Source organism: Psittacula echo (genome assembly GCF_963264785.1).
Source record: "Psittacula echo genome assembly, chromosome: 14".
Taxonomy (NCBI): domain Eukaryota; kingdom Metazoa; phylum Chordata; class Aves; order Psittaciformes; family Psittacidae; genus Psittacula; species Psittacula echo.
This window is the reverse complement of record NC_137750.1, coordinates 10916652-10934275: the sequence shown is the minus strand read 5'-3', so window position 1 is coordinate 10934275 and position 17624 is coordinate 10916652. Positions and strand designations below refer to the sequence as shown.

General features: G+C 44.6%; 1 protein-coding gene across 1 annotated transcript in view; it reads left to right on the top strand.

Annotated features, from left to right (window-relative positions):
• LOC308226998 (myosin-1B-like) overlaps nt 1–15816 on the top strand; it is a gene marked incomplete at its 3' end in the record, with an annotated part of 32724 nt that extends 16908 nt beyond the window's left edge. The window contains exons 20-39 of the mRNA XM_080629252.1: nt 456–711; nt 3766–4008; nt 5645–5821; nt 6415–6560; nt 6647–6737; nt 7510–7899; nt 8227–8353; nt 9251–9369; nt 9688–9884; nt 10304–10487; nt 10574–10739; nt 10912–11036; nt 11321–11629; nt 11780–11983; nt 12657–12782; nt 12872–13042; nt 14601–14705; nt 14785–14880; nt 15324–15452; nt 15802–15816. Of these exons, the coding sequence (XP_080485378.1) occupies nt 456–711; nt 3766–4008; nt 5645–5821; nt 6415–6560; nt 6647–6737; nt 7510–7899; nt 8227–8353; nt 9251–9369; nt 9688–9884; nt 10304–10487; nt 10574–10739; nt 10912–11036; nt 11321–11629; nt 11780–11983; nt 12657–12782; nt 12872–13042; nt 14601–14705; nt 14785–14880; nt 15324–15452; nt 15802–15816 (3376 nt within the window). The remainder of the gene's footprint in view (nt 1–455; nt 712–3765; nt 4009–5644; nt 5822–6414; nt 6561–6646; nt 6738–7509; nt 7900–8226; nt 8354–9250; nt 9370–9687; nt 9885–10303; nt 10488–10573; nt 10740–10911; nt 11037–11320; nt 11630–11779; nt 11984–12656; nt 12783–12871; nt 13043–14600; nt 14706–14784; nt 14881–15323; nt 15453–15801) is intronic.
• Between the last annotated feature and the right edge of the window lie 1808 nt (nt 15817–17624).

The following is a 17624-nucleotide window of genomic DNA, read 5'->3' as shown; positions in this document are numbered from 1 at the left end:
CCAAAGTATAATTTATATATTTCTAATATGGTATTTGCTATTTTGAGTGACCCAAAGAGCATCAAGCTCCTGTTTCCACAACTGACAGTAACTCCCAGATTTCAGCAGCAATACTTGGCAAAGATGTCAGTTTCTACTCTGGTATTTACCTGAGCACTTGCACTTTCTTTAAGACTAGGGAAAGTCTCATAGATTCCCAGGTAACATGCCAGAGGAGTTTGTCTGCTTTGGAGTATTTCTCCCTCTTATATCCAGACACAGTTATTGCTCATGCTACTGAGCCAGCCATTCTGCAATCAAGGGCCTAGAAATGACTCTTTGATTAATAGAGGTGAAGAAAAAAATTTCATGCAAAAGTTCCTTGAGGCAGAAGATGATGCTGTCTAGCCAGTAATCAGAGTGTTTCTAACCCAAGTCTTACCATCCTCATAAACTGTGTTTTCATGTATTTTCAGAGAATCCATTTATACCATCCAGGACAATATTCGTGCATTCCTGAACATCAGGCACTGGCCCTGGATGAAGCTGTTCACCATGATTAAACCCTTGATGAAGAAGGCAGAATCTGAGAAGGAGATAGCCAACATGAAAGAGGAATTTGAGAAGACCAAGGAAGAGCTTGCAAAGTCTGAGGCAATAAAGAAAGAGCTGGAGGAGAAAATAGTGACCCTGGTGCAAGAGAAAAATGACCTGCAACTTCAGGTTCAATCTGTGAGTAACCTCCATTTTTATTTTCACCCACTTCTTATTCTGCTTTCCCTTCCCTTTTCCATGGTCCTTCACAAACAGACATGTAACAGGGCTGGATTCTCCACTGCTGTTATCTGGTCTTGTCATTTACATCTAAACAAAATGAGTACAAAGCACATATGAAACATTGCTACCAGTAGGAATACAGGAGATTCTGACTGGGTGCCCATGCAACCCCACTTCATTATTAAGCAATCACCAGGGGAAGAATCAGATGTCCCACAATATATACAGTGTGCTCCTAACAATGGAGTCTGATTCTGGATGAAATACAAGCTGTTTCCACATCTGCTGACCATTATAACAGGGAGCCAGGACAGGGGTGCTGTTCTGTCACAGACAGAACTGAAACTGTGGAACAAAAACTGATGCTTTTCTCTGGAATACTACTGAGACAAGCCTGAAATTACACAAGATAAGAATACTGTCAGGTTTTAAAAGGTAGTAGGATATTGCGTGGCCAAGGACAGTCTGGTGCAAGTAGACCTGTCACTTGTTTCCCTGTGCTTTCGAACCAGTTGGGTTTTGAAAATCTTAGAATCATAGAATAGTTAGGGTTGGAAAACGACCTTAAGATCATCCAGTTCCAACTCCCTTGCCATGGCCAGGGACACCTCACACTAAACCATGTCACCCAAGGCTCTGTCCCACCAGGCCTTGAACGCCACCAGGGATGGAGCATTCACAACTCCCCTGGGCAACCCATTCCAGTGCCTCACCACCCTTACAGTAAACAATTTCTTCCTTATATCCAATCTAAACTTCCCCTGTTTAAGTTTTAACCCGTTACCCCTTGTCCTGTCACTACAGTCCCTGATGAAGAGTCCCTCCCCAGCATTCTTGTAGCCCCCTTCAGATACTGGAAGGCTGCTAGGAGGTCTCCACGCAGCTTCTCTTCTCCAGGCTGAACAGCCCCAACTTTCTCAGCCTGTCTTCATACAGGAGGTGCTTCAGCCCCTGAGCATCCTTGTGGCCTCCTCTGGCCTTGTTCCAACAGTTCCATGTCCTTTTTATGTTGAGGACACCAGAACTGCACACAATGCTCCAAGTGAGGTCTCACGAGAGCAGAGCAGAGGGGCAGGATCACCTCCTTCAACCTGCTGGTCAAGCTTCTCTTGATGCAGCCCAGGATACGGTTGCTTTCTGGGCTGCGAGCGCACACTGCAGCCGGCTCATGTTGAGTTTCTCATCAACCAACACCCCCAAGTCCTTCTCCGCAGGGCTGCTCTGAATCTCTTCTCTGCCCAACCTGTAGCTGTGCCTGGGATTGCTCCGACCCAGGTGTAGAAACTTGCACTTGGCACGGTTAAACTTCATCAGGTTGGCATCAGCCCACCTCACAAGCGTGTCGAGGTCCCTCTGGATGGCATCCCTTCCCTCCAGCGTATCAACTGAACCACACAGCTTGGTGTCATCGGCAAACTTGCTGAGGGCGCACTCAATCCCACTGTCCATGTCACCAACAAAGATGTTGAACAAGACCAGTCCCAACACCAATCCCTGAGGGACACCACTTGTTACTGTTTTCCAACTGGACATTAAGCCACTGACAAAGAGTCTTTGCATGTGGCCATCCAGCCAGTTCTTTATCCACCAAGTGGTCCATCTATCAAATTGATGTCTCTGTAAATTAGAGACAAGGATGTCGTGCTGGACAGTGTCAAACGCTTTGTAGAAGTCCAGGTAGATGACATCCACTGCTCTGCCCCTGTCCATCAGTTCAGTAGCCCCATAGACGGGGCTACATAGCCATAAAGGCCACCAAATTGGTCTTGTTTCAAGCACTGAGGCTGTAACTGTGCCTGCTCAAGATCAAGTTCATTACCTGAATCCTTCTTCAGAACTTCAACTTAACGTGAGTTTCTTTGTGCCCTTCTTGGTATTTAATGCCTTGTTCTCCAGAACCCACCTAGTTTGCAAGCATTTGGGACTTCACTTTATTAACCCCTTCATGGATGGCAAGCCAAAAAAAAACCCAAAACTGAGAAGACCAAGTTTAAGTAGGTTAAATAACTTCAGGTTACAATGCCTTTCAAAGCACTCAGATTTTTGAACATAAAAGAACTCCTGAGGTATGATCATTGCCCTCTGGTATGTTGTCTGACTCTTTCTTGACTCTCAGTTTCTCATTGTTTCAGTACTAGAAGAGTCCTTCCTGTCTTCTTGCTATTTTCCTGGGGAAATTTCTATCAACCCCACCTGAAAGATTCCTCAAGCACCAAGTTAGTCCCCAGAAAATTTCCATGATTATAGTCATGATTTCCAGTGCACTATGGGTTTCAGTCAGAATCTCAGACAGAGTGAACATACGGTCTTCAGTTACTGCAGTGATGCCTTTCAGCCATAAGTCTTTTGGGAGGCAGCAGATATTTTCTCTGGTATTCTGCCTAGAATAAGTCATAGTAGCAAGAATTTAGACAAAATTTTATCTGTTAATCATGTCTTAAAATGTCAGTTCTAGTAAAAGATGTAGGCTACAGTTTAGATTGAGCTTGACCCTACCTTGCCTGAGCAAGAGGTTAGAGAATGATGGAAGCGAGGTTAGCCTCATGTGAATAAAGTGGAATAAGTTTGGGGAGAGTCTGACCTATGTCATTAGAGTTGGAGGAGCTTATTGAAGATAGTATCATCCAACATTCTATGAAAGATTACTTGGAAACCCACATCTAAGATTATGCTTCCATGAAATCCAGTTTGCTACCCATCTTTTTATCTCACTAATTCCTTGCAGGATCCTTGTTATGACTGAACACTGTGAGTCTATTGCATGGTATTGTATTCAGATGAACAGCTGAAAGGAAGTATCTCTACCATGGGATTATGGTCCATTTTAATAGCCATGACCGAGCAGGACAATTTCCTCATGGTTAGATTGTGTGCATTACTGTCCTATTTGCATAGGAAATTTTACCCTGACTTGTGTAATTAATTTCCCAGAGATGCCACTTGAACAGCGTGTGTTGCCTTTTGTCATTTTGATGATAAATACAATATGCCTTCATTATGTTCCAACAGGTGAGTGAAAATCTAGCTGATGCTGAAGAGAGATGTAGAGGACTTGTCAAAAATAAAATCCAGCTGGAAGCTAAAATTAAAGAAGTAAGTGAAAGAATGGAGGACGAAGAAGCAACGAATGCTGACCTGACAGCAAAGAAAAGGAAACTTGAAGATGAGTGCTCTGGGCTGAAGAAAGATATTAATGATCTTGAACTGACTCTGGCCAAAGTGGAAAAGGAGAAGCATGCAACAGAGAATAAGGTGACAGGGGAATCAGGGAATTATTATTCTCCAGACAGTTTTCAGTTTTGTGGAAAGTTGCAGTCATTCTTAAGTTCTCTGAAAGGAAGTGATATGTGCCCAAGGCACAGGAGAGACATATTGCCACTTAATTACCTGTGGCAGGAAATCTGTGAAAATTATAACTTCCTCTTAGAAAAAAATACATTTACTGTGACAGTTCAAAAAGAGTTGAAAGTTTGTTGTGGTGCTTGACAGAGAATTCCATATTTGGCTATTTGCAGTCATAAAGAACCAGTATACTTGTGTCTCTCGTGAGACACACATGGAGGATTAGTAAGCTTATGAGTAGCTCAGCACTGAATGGCTATGTTGGTCCTTTCTCACATGCATTGAGGAGAACTGATTTTGCAGATGTCAAATGTTTTCTTATAATTCTCTTGTATTTAAGAAAATCACGTCTCAGCTAGGATGGACATCCTTTCCATCAACTTGACAGTACGATGAAGAGCTCTTCCTGACTCCTAAGGTTCAGACTGTCAGTGTAGCAAGGAGGGTCTCTATCAGGCAGTCATTAATTCATTTAACAACCAGTAAAAGCACAGGTCTCTTCACTTTCATCACAACAACCAATGTGAAGAGACAGAATTGAGATATATATGTTAGAACTCAAAAGCCCACATCTGTGGTGTGTCCACTGCTGTGGAAACAATACTAGAAAAGATCTAATTATAATATTGAGGTCCCCTTCACTGCCATCACTGAGAACAATACTGGATCTTAAGTTTGCAATTACAGTTGTGCTGGATATTTCTAAACTAATTCTCAGAAGAAATCTATCTGGTGCTGGGTGTTAGGATGAGGGAGTGTCTTAATCAGGTATCAGGGCCACATAGCTAAAGCACTTAGCAGAGTGGACTTTCCTTATTCCTACTGTCAGGCTTTCCCACCCAAATGAGACAAATGGGAAGCAAGAGTCAGGCAGGCTAACGCACAGCACCTGATGAGTTTGGGATAAGGTTGCTGATATGCAGTAGTATGCATTGAAGTACAAGGAATAAGTTTCCAAGATAAAGCTAGCAGAGTTGCTATGTCCAGCAGTCTGGCTCGAAGCTCCTGCCCTAAATTTGTGATCACCTGTTCCAAGGGCATAAGGTTCTTTGTCATGTCACATCTTTGTCGTGTTTATTTCACTTTTATGGAAAACTTAACGTATTTCTTATCTTTGGCTATGCTTAGCATATGATATTACCTTTATAAAGAACCTCACTTGCTGAGAATTTACAGCTGTTTACCTGGCAAATACAGCACATGCAGCAAATACATATTTTCAGCAAGAGCAACTCAGAGGCCTTTTGTAAATCCCAGTGGGAAAAGCTTGCAGAGGCAGATGAAGATCTAGCGCATGTTCCACTATAGAATTCAGCAGGATAGAGCTGGTAGTCAAAAACAACTAAAGCAAGAATTCCTACCACTGCAGGATCAGAGGTGTGACTGTTAAGCATGACACTTGTTGCTATGCTCACCATGAATGATAAGAGACCTTCTGTTGAGAGCATTTTGACTACATCCATGAAAGATTTTGCAAGGATGTACTCTCTGTGCTCTCAGTCTGTCATGTCTCAAGGCACCTCCTCATAGTATGGATGTCTAACAGGTTAAGAATCTTACTGAAGAAATGGCAGCTCTGGATGAAAATATTTCTAAACTCACTAAGGAGAAAAAGGCCCTCCAGGAAGCCCATCATCAGACACTGGATGACTTGCAAGTTGAGGAAGACAAAGTCACGGCACTCAGCAAAACCAAGACCAAACTGGAGCAACAAGTAGACGATGTAAGGAAAAGTTTGACAGATTAGAAGAGTCTAGAAATCTGTAGTTGGGAGTATAAGTAACACCTAAAGCAGCCAAGCCAACCCTAATACTTCCAGCTAATAAACCATTGCCAGAGTATTGTGGAATCCAGGACATCTACCTTTCTCTGGACATGTAAACTATGTTCATCACTGGGTATTTCAGTATTGTAGACTTTTGTGCCCTCTTTTAATCAATGAGCTGGACCACTACATCTGTAGCAGTCTGAAGTTTGATGCAGAGTTATTTGTGGTCTCTTACTGTGCAGTGTGGATATACTCCAGGATGTTATGGACACTGGAAATTTGTCTATATTTTAGGGACTGCAGCCACTAGAAAATTTATATTTCTGTATTTTTCAGAAACTTGCATTTCAACTGTGCACAGCCAAGCTGTGGACAGCTTAATGTACAAAATCAAATCACAATGGCAGCTTTAATCTTGCAGCGAGAGTGTAACACAGGTGGAGATGTGTTTACACAGGATCTGTTTCCACTATTCACCAATTTTTAATCAATAATAGTTATTTTCAAAGTAGAATTATGTGTTTCACAGTATGTTTTATGTGTTTTAGCTTGAAAGTTCTCTGGAAGAAGAGAAGAAACTGCGAATGGACCTTGAGAGAGCAAAAAGGAAACTAGAGGGAGATCTGAAAATGTCTCAGGATTCCATCATGGATCTAGAAAATGATAAGCAACAGATGGATGACAGACTAAAAAAGTATAGCACTGGCTTTTCATGCTCTGAATTCTAAAATTCATATTTAACCTTAACCATATTGAATTTGCTTTCTTGTTCTTTAACAGAAAGGATTTTGAAATCAGACAGTTGCAAGGTAATATAAAAGATGAGCAGGCTCATAGTTCTCAGCTGCAAAAGAAAATTAAGGAGCTTCAGGTAGAGTATGATAGTTCTTGATTTTTTGGTAGCTAAGCACATTTTCCTTAGAATTAATAGATGTTTATTCTTAGACTGTTCTACAAAAATATTTTCCTACACATGAATAAAGCAGTTAACATGGACTCTGGGTGTTGTTCCCATCTCAGGGCACTTTTACAGGAACCCTGGCCTCTAATCATACATAACTACGTAAGAAACATCTTAAGTAAAGCTTGTGGCAGGCCTTGAAAATGGATCAGATACTGAGTTATAACAGTAGTGAAGCCACTGAGAATTACTTTTATAATTAAAAAAATAATGACATAATCTGTCATGATCAGGACAGAGATCACATTCTAAACGCAGAGCCAGGAAGAAAATTCTTTTCAGTGCTATTATCCCATGGTTGGTCATCTCAAGGTTCCTTCCATCTTGTTTGCTGATAGAGAAGACACGGTTTTGTTTCGGCTTGACCTTTGGGAAATCACTAACAAACTTGATTTCCTTTACATTTTCCAGTGACACATCCCTGATTTCTTCAGAAAAGTTCAATACTAGATGTTTCTTAACATAATGAATCCATTCCGAGCTATAACATAACATGAAATTGCATTCACTGTTGTTCTAAAACCAAATATTACATGTCCTAGAATATAATTCAGTGAAATTTCTAGTGGTGTTTCTCTCTTTATGCTGATATAAGTGGATGTGAATGTTCACTCCTTCTTCCTTAACGGTAATTTCACATCTGTCCATCCAGAAGTCTCATTTAACTGATTAACTTTCACAGGTTCGAACAGAGGAACTGGAGGAGGAAATTGAGGCAGAGCGAACCTCTCGAGCAAAAGCAGAGAAGCATCGGTCTGACCTCTCGAGGGAGCTGGAGGAGATCAGCGAGCGCCTGGAAGAAGCAGGAGGGGCTACCGCATCTCAGATCGATATAAACAAGAAGCGTGAGGCCGAGTTCCAGAAGATGCGTCGTGACCTTGAAGAGGCCACGCTGCAGCACGAAGCCACGGCTGCTGCCCTGCGCAAGAAGCACGCGGACAGCACTGCTGAGCTTGGGGAGCAGATCGACAACCTGCAGCGAGTGAAGCAGAAGCTGGAGAAGGAGAAGAGTGAGCTGAAGATGGAGATCGATGACCTGGCCAGTAACATGGAGTCCGTCTCCAAAGCCAAGGTACACAAATAACTTCTAGATATTTCATAGAATCATAGAAAGGTTTGGATTGGAAAGGACCTTAAGATCATCTAGTTCCAACTGTTCTGTCATGGGCAGGGACACCTCACACTTGACCATATCGCCCAAGGGTCTGTCCAACATGGCCTTCAACATTGCCAGGGATGGAGCATTCACAACTTGCTTGGGCAACCCATTCCAATGCCTCACCAACCTCACAGTAACAAACTTCTGCCTTATAGTTAACCTGAACTTCCCTTGTTTCAGTTTGAGCCCATTATGTGTTGAACCACCAATCATCTTTCATTCTGTTTTTCATGCAAACAGGCAAATCTGGAGAAGATGTGTCGCTCCCTAGAAGATCAACTCAGTGAGATTAAGACAAAGGAGGAGGAACAAGAGCGCACAATTAATGACATTAGTGCTCAGAGAGCTCGGCTGCAAACAGAATCTGGTAAGACATTTGTGGACAGTGTTTAAGAGAAAATGAGGCCTTAAAAAAGACATCACAAGACATTACATGAGGCTTTAAAAAAGAAAGGGTCAGAAGAATCATGGAGTCTTGCTGGAACCACAGCTGAACATTAACCAGAAATGTGCTCTTGTGACAAATGCAGCCAACAGAATCCCGAGATGCAGGAGAAGTGTAGCCAGCAGATTAAAAGGGGTGATCCTTCTCCCTGCTTAGCACAGGTGAAGGCCTGTGTGGGGTGCTGTGTCCTGTGCTAGCTGCCCGTACCAGAGAGATACAGACATCCTGAAGCAGGACCAGTAACATGGACTGGAACAAACAGTGGCTGGAACAATCTTCACAGGGGTGTGGTAGAGTCTGATCACTGGAGGTTTCCAAGACCTGACTGGAAAGGGTGCCACATAACCATATCTAGGTGCTCTTTCCCATGAAAGGTCTCTTCCAAATGGGACTGTTCTATAATTCTGTGACTGGAGTTTCAAAGAAGAATTCGTCTACTTCATAACCTGGACTTCATCCTTCTTCCCAGAGACATTCAGGAAAGGACAGGGATATACCTGAGCACAGTATAGTACTAATACCTATACACAATATAGTACTAATTCTGAAAGCTTGGGGCTTGAAGTGACCATGGGATGTAGTGCAAACATATGTTAAGACTATTTAGATATTGGAAAAAGGACATGATGTATCTCATTTCTTGCCTCCAAGAAAAATACTTCCGCATTCTCAGAGATATAGATAGGTATGAGTGATTAGGATTCCATGTAAGAAATAAAATGTTGTTAAACTCCAAATATTTTTATATGCATTTAATTATCAAGTTTGACACTTTTCAGTAAGTCATAAAAAGGCTCCTTTACTCATCTGACCTCTCAGGGGAATATTTGCGCCAGGTGGAGGAGAAAGATGCTCTGATTTCTCAGCTGTCAAGAGGCAAGCAGGCTTTCACACAACAGATTGAGGAACTCAAGAGGCACCTAGAGGAAGAGATCAAGGTGAGAAAGCTTCCCAGTCTTCTTCATTGGATTTCTCCTGTCCAGGAGGGGCTTCAGATACATATGAAATTACAGAATGAACATGAGGGAGAAAAAAAAACACTTGGGTAATGCAGTCAGCTGTTCTCATACCAGCTTTGCTCTACCTTCCCTACAGCCTAGTCATTAATTCTTCTGCAGATTCCTAGATCTTCCTTTCTCCTTCAGTAGCTTGCCATCATTCTCACAGTAGAACAATCCAGTGCCCATGAATACTTCAGCCAGGAGGTTTACCAGGATGTTTCCATTCATTGCCGCCCTAAAATCCTTTCCCCACAGGCCAAGAATGCACTGGCCCACGCCTTGCAGTCTGCTCACCATGACTGTGACTTGCTCCGGGAACAGTATGAGGAGGAGCAGGAAGCCAAAGGGGAGCTGCAGCGTGCCCTGTCCAAGGCCAACTGCGAAGTGGCGCAGTGGAGAACCAAATATGAGACGGACGCTATTCAGCGCACGGAGGAGCTGGAGGAGGCCAAGTACGTGGGGAAGTTGGGCAGGGCTGGCAGAGATTGAGAATGGAAATTTGAGGAGACCACTGTGATATTGTCAGGAAGAAGTCAATGCTCTGTTTTAGGAGGGGTTGCCAGGAAGAGAGAGAATACAACCGAGAACAGGTATGCGTAGGGGGAAAGTAGAAGCAGCAAAGCTGTTCAGATGCAGAATAGAAGAGACATGCTAGTGTGAGTATCAGAGTGAATAGCACAGCATGAATTCCTTCAGCCCTGGATTCAGACACAGAAATACAGTGGCTTTTTGGGAGAGGTCCTACACTTCTGTGTAAATGGGGATCACACGCAACCAATTGGTTGCAAGTGCTCCTGTGAAAAACATACTGGCTGCACAACACAGGCTCCCATTTGCTTCGTCACCTGGACCTGTACTTACCACCTTCCAGGAAGAAGCTGGCACAGCGCCTGCAGGATGCAGAAGAACATGTTGAAGCTGTCAATGCCAAATGTGCCTCCCTGGAAAAGACAAAGCAGAGGCTTCAGAATGAAGTGGAGGACCTGATGATTGATGTGGAGAGATCAAATGCTGCCTGTGCAGCTCTGGATAAGAAGCAGAAGAACTTTGACAAGGTCTTTCAGGCTGCAGACTGGGAGCTCCTGGGCAGAGCATTCCCTCCTCATTGTCACATCCATACTGACACCCTGTTTCTCTTCAGATCCTGGCAGAATGGAAGCAGAAGTATGAGGAAACACAGGCTGAGCTGGAAGCCTCCCAGAAGGAGGCCCGCTCTCTCAGCACGGAGCTGTTTAAGATGAAGAATGCCTATGAGGAGTCCTTGGACCACCTGGAAACGCTGAAGCGCGAGAACAAGAACTTGCAGCGTAAGTCCCTGGCCCTCTGCTCCTGGCAGGGCTTTCTCAGCACCCACCAGTACCCATCACTTCACATGGGTCTGTGCCTGCAAGTGGGCAAAGATGCCTGTCACGTTGGTGTGTGAGGGCCCTTCCCATTCTGCTCTGTGGCCAACCATGCCATTGGTCCTTGTTCCTACAGAGGAGATTTCTGACCTCACGGAGCAGATTGCCGAGGGAGGAAAAGCGATTCATGAGCTGGAGAAAGTCAAGAAGCAGATTGAGCAGGAGAAATCTGAGCTCCAAGCCTCACTGGAGGAAGCTGAGGTACAGCCTTCAGTTCTTAATTGTTCACTTATCATTTAGCATTCACAGTTTAGCAACCTCAGATACGATTTATGAAATTATATGCATAGAGCATATAATTTTTCTCATATATACCACGCACAGGAAACAGGGAATTTTGGACATCATTAAATCTTTTGTACACAGCAATCTTTCCTGCAGACTCAGACCTCATGCTATACATTATTCTTCAAGAGAATAGTTCATGTAAAATGACTGACAGTGGTATTTATATAATTAACAAATATTAACTTTTTTTTTTTCAGGCTTCCCTGGAACATGAAGAGGGGAAGATCCTGCGCCTCCAACTTGAGCTCAACCAGGTCAATTCTGAGATTGACAGGAAGATAGCAGGGAAAGATGAGGAGATTGATCAGATGAAAAGAAACCACCTCAAAGCTGTGGAGTCCATGCAGAGCACCCTGGATGCTGAGATCAGGAGCAGGAATGAAGCCCTGCGTCTGAAGAAGAAGATGGAGGGAGACCTGAATGAAATGGAGATCCAGCTCAGCCACGCCAATCGCCAGGCTGCCGAGGCACAAAAGAACCTGAGAAACACACAGGGAGTGCTCAAGGTATGGCACAATGAAACAGGTGATCACTGGTTTATGAATCAGATAAATATTTCCCTGTTGTACAATTCTATCAGATCTGTAATGACGTGAAAATAGAAAAAGGTAAAATAGGAAAATATACTTCATAGTCTTTCTTGTCTTTCCTTCCAGGATACTCAGATACACTTGAATGATGCTCTCAGGGCACAGGAGGACCTCAAGGAGCAGGTGGCCATGGTGGAGCGCAGAGCAAACCTGTTGCAGGCTGAAATTGAGGAGCTACGGGCAGCTCTGGAGCAGACGGAGCGGACAAGAAAAGTGGCTGAGCAGGAACTGATGGATGCAAGTGAGAGAGTTCAGCTCCTCCATACCCAGGTCAGTGTAGAAATATATTTAGTATTTATACTTTTTCTCCATACAGATAAAATAACTGAAGACTGGCTGAACTGTAACATTGCTAAAATACACTGTAATTTTCACACTGTGGATAACAAATATTAAGTGTGATTTTTCAGTTGCAGATATGAATTCCACTAGACTACAGTGCAGATACCTTAAAAGTAATAAATTTTAGAGAAATATGTGAGGTTCTTACCCTACAACTCAATTGAGTTTAACAGGTTTCAGGTTTACTTTTGAGACTGTAAAGTCAAAGTTAGGTTGATCATTAACAAAATAGGCATACACTAATACAGTTACTGACATCATTTAACAATGTCATTATAAGCATTCGGTATCACCATTTGAAACTTTTACTGCCACAAGATTGAAAACTGTAAGGAAATATTACATCTTTTATCTTTATAAGTCTAAATTCCTTCTCTGTTGATTGGAAAATTTTGAGGAAAGACTTTACGGAGGATGTTCTTGAAATACTGAAGCACATCACGGCTGAGAAACTAACAGCTGCCACAGCAGATCCTTTAGAACAGAATCCCACGTGACCTGATGGTGCAATTTACATTAAAAAACAATATTTATGCAATATTCTTGATATAATATCACAAGGTAGCAAAAAGAAAATAGTTGTGTTGATGCTCTTCAACAGAACACCAGCTTGATCAACACCAAGAAGAAGCTGGAAACAGACATTGCCCAAATTCAGGGTGAGATGGAGGATACTATCCAGGAAGCCCGCAATGCTGAGGAGAAGGCCAAGAAGGCCATCACGGATGTGAGCTGGGGGCTCTTTTCATTACTGATGACGGATGCATTCTCCCCGTCTCCAGCTCAAAACTGGCTTTGACCCTTTGCTCTCCTCAGGCAGCCATGATGGCAGAAGAGCTGAAAAAGGAGCAGGACACCAGTGCCCACCTGGAGAGGATGAAGAAGAACCTGGACCAGACGGTGAAGGACCTGCAGCTCCGTCTGGATGAGGCTGAGCAGTTGGCACTGAAGGGAGGCAAGAAGCAACTTCAGAAACTAGAGGCAAGGGTACGGTGAAGACTAGGGTAGACTAAGGTCAATTTCCTGAGTGGGCCCTTGGTTGCTGGAACTTTTTATAAAGGTTACAACAGGGACAACCCCAGGTACCTCCATCAGATTTGATGAGAGTTACTTTGAGTAGTCAAACACTGCACTGTGGGTGAGGAACTTAAGAACGACTTCATAAAAACTGAGTGGGCAAAAATGGCAGATGAACATCAGGATAGACATATAGGGGAAAATAACTTAAAACATACTTAACCTGTGGATGAACTTGGATCTGGCAATTGCAGCTCAGTCAGGAGATCTCAGTCTTATTCGTGACAGGCCTCAAACTTTTTGTTCAATGTGCAGTAGAAACAGAACCAGAAAAGAGAAAATAAAATTGGTTTCAATAGGAAAGGCAGAGAACAAGACAGAGAGCATCACTTGCCACTATATTAAATACATAATGTGCAGTCCTGGTCTCTGCAAGTCAAGGACCTGACAGTTAGAGAAGCATCCAGGGAATGGCAGCTGAGTGGGTTGAGCCTTATGAGGAGAGACAAACAAGGCTAAGACTCTTCTGTTTGGAGAGGAGATGGCTGAGGGGGGATGCTATGAGAGCTTACAGAATCCTGTCAGCAGGGACCAAGATGTATTCTGAATGGTTTTCACCAAAACGCACAATATGAGAAGTAAGGACACATGATGCAGATCAGGAGATCTTCACCTGGAGATCAGTTTAAAACAAGTAAAAGGAAGTACTTTACAGAGTGGGCAGCAAAATTCTGGAACCTGCTGCATGGGAGGCTGCAGGGAGAGTGGGTAGAAGGTTCAAAAAGGGATTAGAAATCAGCAGGTTTATAGACATACTTAAGGGAACAGGCATAGATATGCCACCTTACACTACCAATCTAATGACTGTGGAAGCGTGAAGGGAGTAGATAGCAGCCAGGTTTCCAGGCTGTCTCTCAATAGTCCCCCTGCTGCCGCTCCCAGAGGCAGAGCATTGGGCTAGATAGACCATATGCCTGATCTGCCTGTTGCACTCTTTAACTGCTCTAAAATATAGCACAACTGACTAGGAATTAGGTGCTCTTGGCTTTGAAAGGAAGTATCCACACAGAAGTAAAAACTTTGATGTCCAAGTTTGACTCAGATACGCTGCAGAAGAGGCACGGAGCTGTGGGAGCTTGTTAAGGACTATTCATAAGGATAAGCTGGACTGAAAAGATTACAAATTAAACAGGTTTTCCCCATTTACCTGGTGAACATTGAAACTTCCTTGTTTCAGTTTCCTCTTTTCTGACAGATTCAAGCCTAATTTTGATTATAAATGTCCCAGGTATACACAGCAAAGTTCCTTCTATAAATAACTATGGATTCACACACTATGTCACTACTAATATAGAATGGTAAGCAATTTTTAGCTAGTCTAGCCCTAAGGAGCAGCTGCAGGAAGCTGCCCTGCACTGGCACTTTCTCTGCAGACTTAGTCCACAGACCCTTGGTTCCCAGGTTCCTACAGCAGGATCAGCAACCATTCCTGGCAGCTTGCTGTCTTCACCATGGTACTGTGTTTCAGGTCAGTGAGTTAGAAAACGAGCTTGATGCTGAACAGAAACGAGGAACTGAGTCCCTGAAAGGTGTTCGCAAGTATGAACGAAGGCTGAAGGAGCTCACTTACCAGGTATGTCAAATCCTCTGCCCCCTTATGTGCGTCACTTCTGTCCGTCTTCCAAAGCCAACATGATTTTCACTTCCCACAGTCTGAGGAGGATAAGAAAAATATTCTCCGGCTCCAGGACCTGGTGGACAAGCTGCAGTTAAAAGTGAAAGCATACAAGAAACAGGCTGAGGAAGCTGTGAGTGCCAGACTCTTCTTAAATCTTTGTGGGCTCTGGGTGGAGATTTCCAAAAGGCCTGGGCTCCCAATTCATTCAAATAATTGACTACTTAGTTGACAGGACAGCTATGGCCACTGCCTTTGGCTATTCCTCACCTCATAAAAACTTATGGTTCACAACTGAGCAGGCACAGCTGTAATTACCCTGGAGTTGTTGCACTGTTGAAGCCACACTAGCCAACTTTCCCATCTGGCACTGATCAGGACTAATTGTTCTGATCCCAGCTGAGTGCTCATGGTGTTGACAGCACTAGATAGAAATGCATGGAGTGCTAGCAGGGCACGGATGTACCTTTGAGGTAAGGGGGTGTTACTGGTGTGCAGCCATAAGGTGTTCAGTTAATGATAACAGGGCTATGTCACTTTGTGTCCGTGTCACTGATGGCACTGCATGACTTCCAGGAAGAACAGGCAAATGCTGTTCTCTCACGATACCGCAAGACCCAGCACGAGCTGGAAGGGGCTGAAGAACGAGCTGATATTGCTGAATGTCAGGTTAACAAGTTACGAGCCAAAAATCGTGAAGGACAGGTGAGTTGGAGGGCTGCAGAGGAGGGCCGCAAAGATCTCAGACCAAAACACCTCCAGGCACAGCTCTATTCTTTCCACTCTTGCACTAGTTTCCTCTTAAAAGAAAGCCAGAAATGGGCTCTTATTCAAAACCCGTGTGGTTTGACAGTTCTTTTGGTGCCTCCCAAAAGGCTGACCACATATGATCAACTCTAAGAGTCCAGGTCTTTTCAGCACAATTGGGAGATACTGGTTATCTGCCAGAACATTTGCAATAGCCACAGGCTATGATGCAACCTCACCAACGATCCAATTGCTCAAATAATCAAATAATCTCTACATTATCTTCCTTTCTCTTTTTTTCTTTTAGAAATCAGAGAAGTGATGCCCCTAACCAGAGCTGCAGCAGGCTCTGTGCTGACTTGTGTGTGTCTATCAAGAGATATTCATTATTCGCTTCATGTAATTCACTAGGTGTTAGTTTCATGAATAGTTATAACTATTATGTTATAATAGTTATACATAATAATAATAATAATAACCATTGGCCTGGTCATTTTTAACCAATCCTAAATAGAAGGTGTAGAAAATAAAAATAAACCTAGATGATGCATCCATTTATTGTGAGATTGACAGTGTTTGTGAATGGATGTAGCAGGTATGGCAGTGGTTCCCAAAGTCCAAGGTATGTCCTAGCAGGGAGAAGGATTCCCAGGCAATGGGAACACACTCCTCAGTTGCTCTCCATCGTTTCAACTTTCATGCATGAGAGAAGCGAAGAGTTAAATCAGGAAACTACAGAACAGAGCTCTCCACAACAGCTGTGACTTGAACCGCTCGGTTCTTCTGCCTTTGGCGTGCATGGAGAGAGCGCCTCCTCCAGACAGCCCGTGTGTGTAAGGCTCTGCCACGAGTGGAAGGAACGGCTGGGGATGAAGCAGCCCGCACCGCCTGCGTGTGCACTGCAAGGGCATGTTGTCCCTGTGGAAGGGAGGGAAGAGGGCAACCGCTCCGGACAGTGTGCGCGGGGATCTGCTCCATGCGGGGACGGGGTGAACCCTTTCAGCCCCGCACTCCCTCAGCGCGCGGCAGCCCTTGGGGCTCCGGTCAGGCAGCGCTCGGGCCGGGGCCACCGCCAGCCAGAGGAAGCCCTGCCCAGGATGCGCAGGCAGGGGGCGCTGCAGTGCCGTGGTGGGGCCGGCGGCGGACGAGGTCCGCGACATGGCGCGGTAGCGGGGATGGGCGGCCTGAAGTAGCGGAGTGGCTCTCGCTGGAGTCGGGGCCGCGGGTCCATGGCCGAGCCCTCCCCTTGTCATAGAATCACAGAATGGTTTGTGTTGGAAGGGACATTAAAGTTCATCCAGTTCCAACCCTTCCACTAGAGCAGGTTGCTCCAAGCCCCTGTGTCCAACCTGGCCTTGAACACTGCCAGGGATGGGGCAGCCACAGTTTCTCTGGGCACCCTGTGCCAGCGCCTCAGCACTCTCACAGGGAAGAGCTTCTGCCTTACATCTAACCTGAACTTCCCGTGTTTCAGTTTGAACCCATCACCCCTTGTCCTATCACTACAGTCCCTGATGAAGAGCCCCTCTTCAGCATCCTTGTAGCCCCCTTCAGACACTGGAAGCTGCTCTGAGGTCTCCACACAGCTTTCCTTCTCCAGGCTGAGCAGCCCCAGTGTTCTCAGCCTGTCTCCATACAGGAGGTGCTCCAGCCCCTGATCATCCTTGTGGCCTCCTCTGGACTTGCTCCAGCAGCTCCATGTCCTTGTTATGTTGGGGACCCCAGAACTGCACACAGTGCTGCAAGTAGGGTCTCACAAGAGCAGAGCAGAGGGCAGAGTCCCAGGAGCCCACCAGGGAGGCCCTGTTCTGGTAAGCTCTCTGGCAGCTCCAGGCTTCTCCCCTCTGAGACACCAGCCAGGGTTTGGGCTCTTGCCCTTAGCACCACTGCAAGGCCCTGCGCCTGGGAGCCCTCCCTGCTGTGCAGGGGCCTCCCTCATGCAACAAGGGAGTGCATGCTCTGGCTGCATTGCTCAGCACGGGGCTTTACTGAGCTGCTCATCAGTGTCTAAGTGAAAGAACTGACTTTTCCTGAAAAGCAGAAACGCCGTGGAGCGCATTAACAGCTTCAGATTTTTCATCTTACAGTGTCTGGATGCTTGCTGTCTGCAGGAGCTGGACTTTGTCAGGT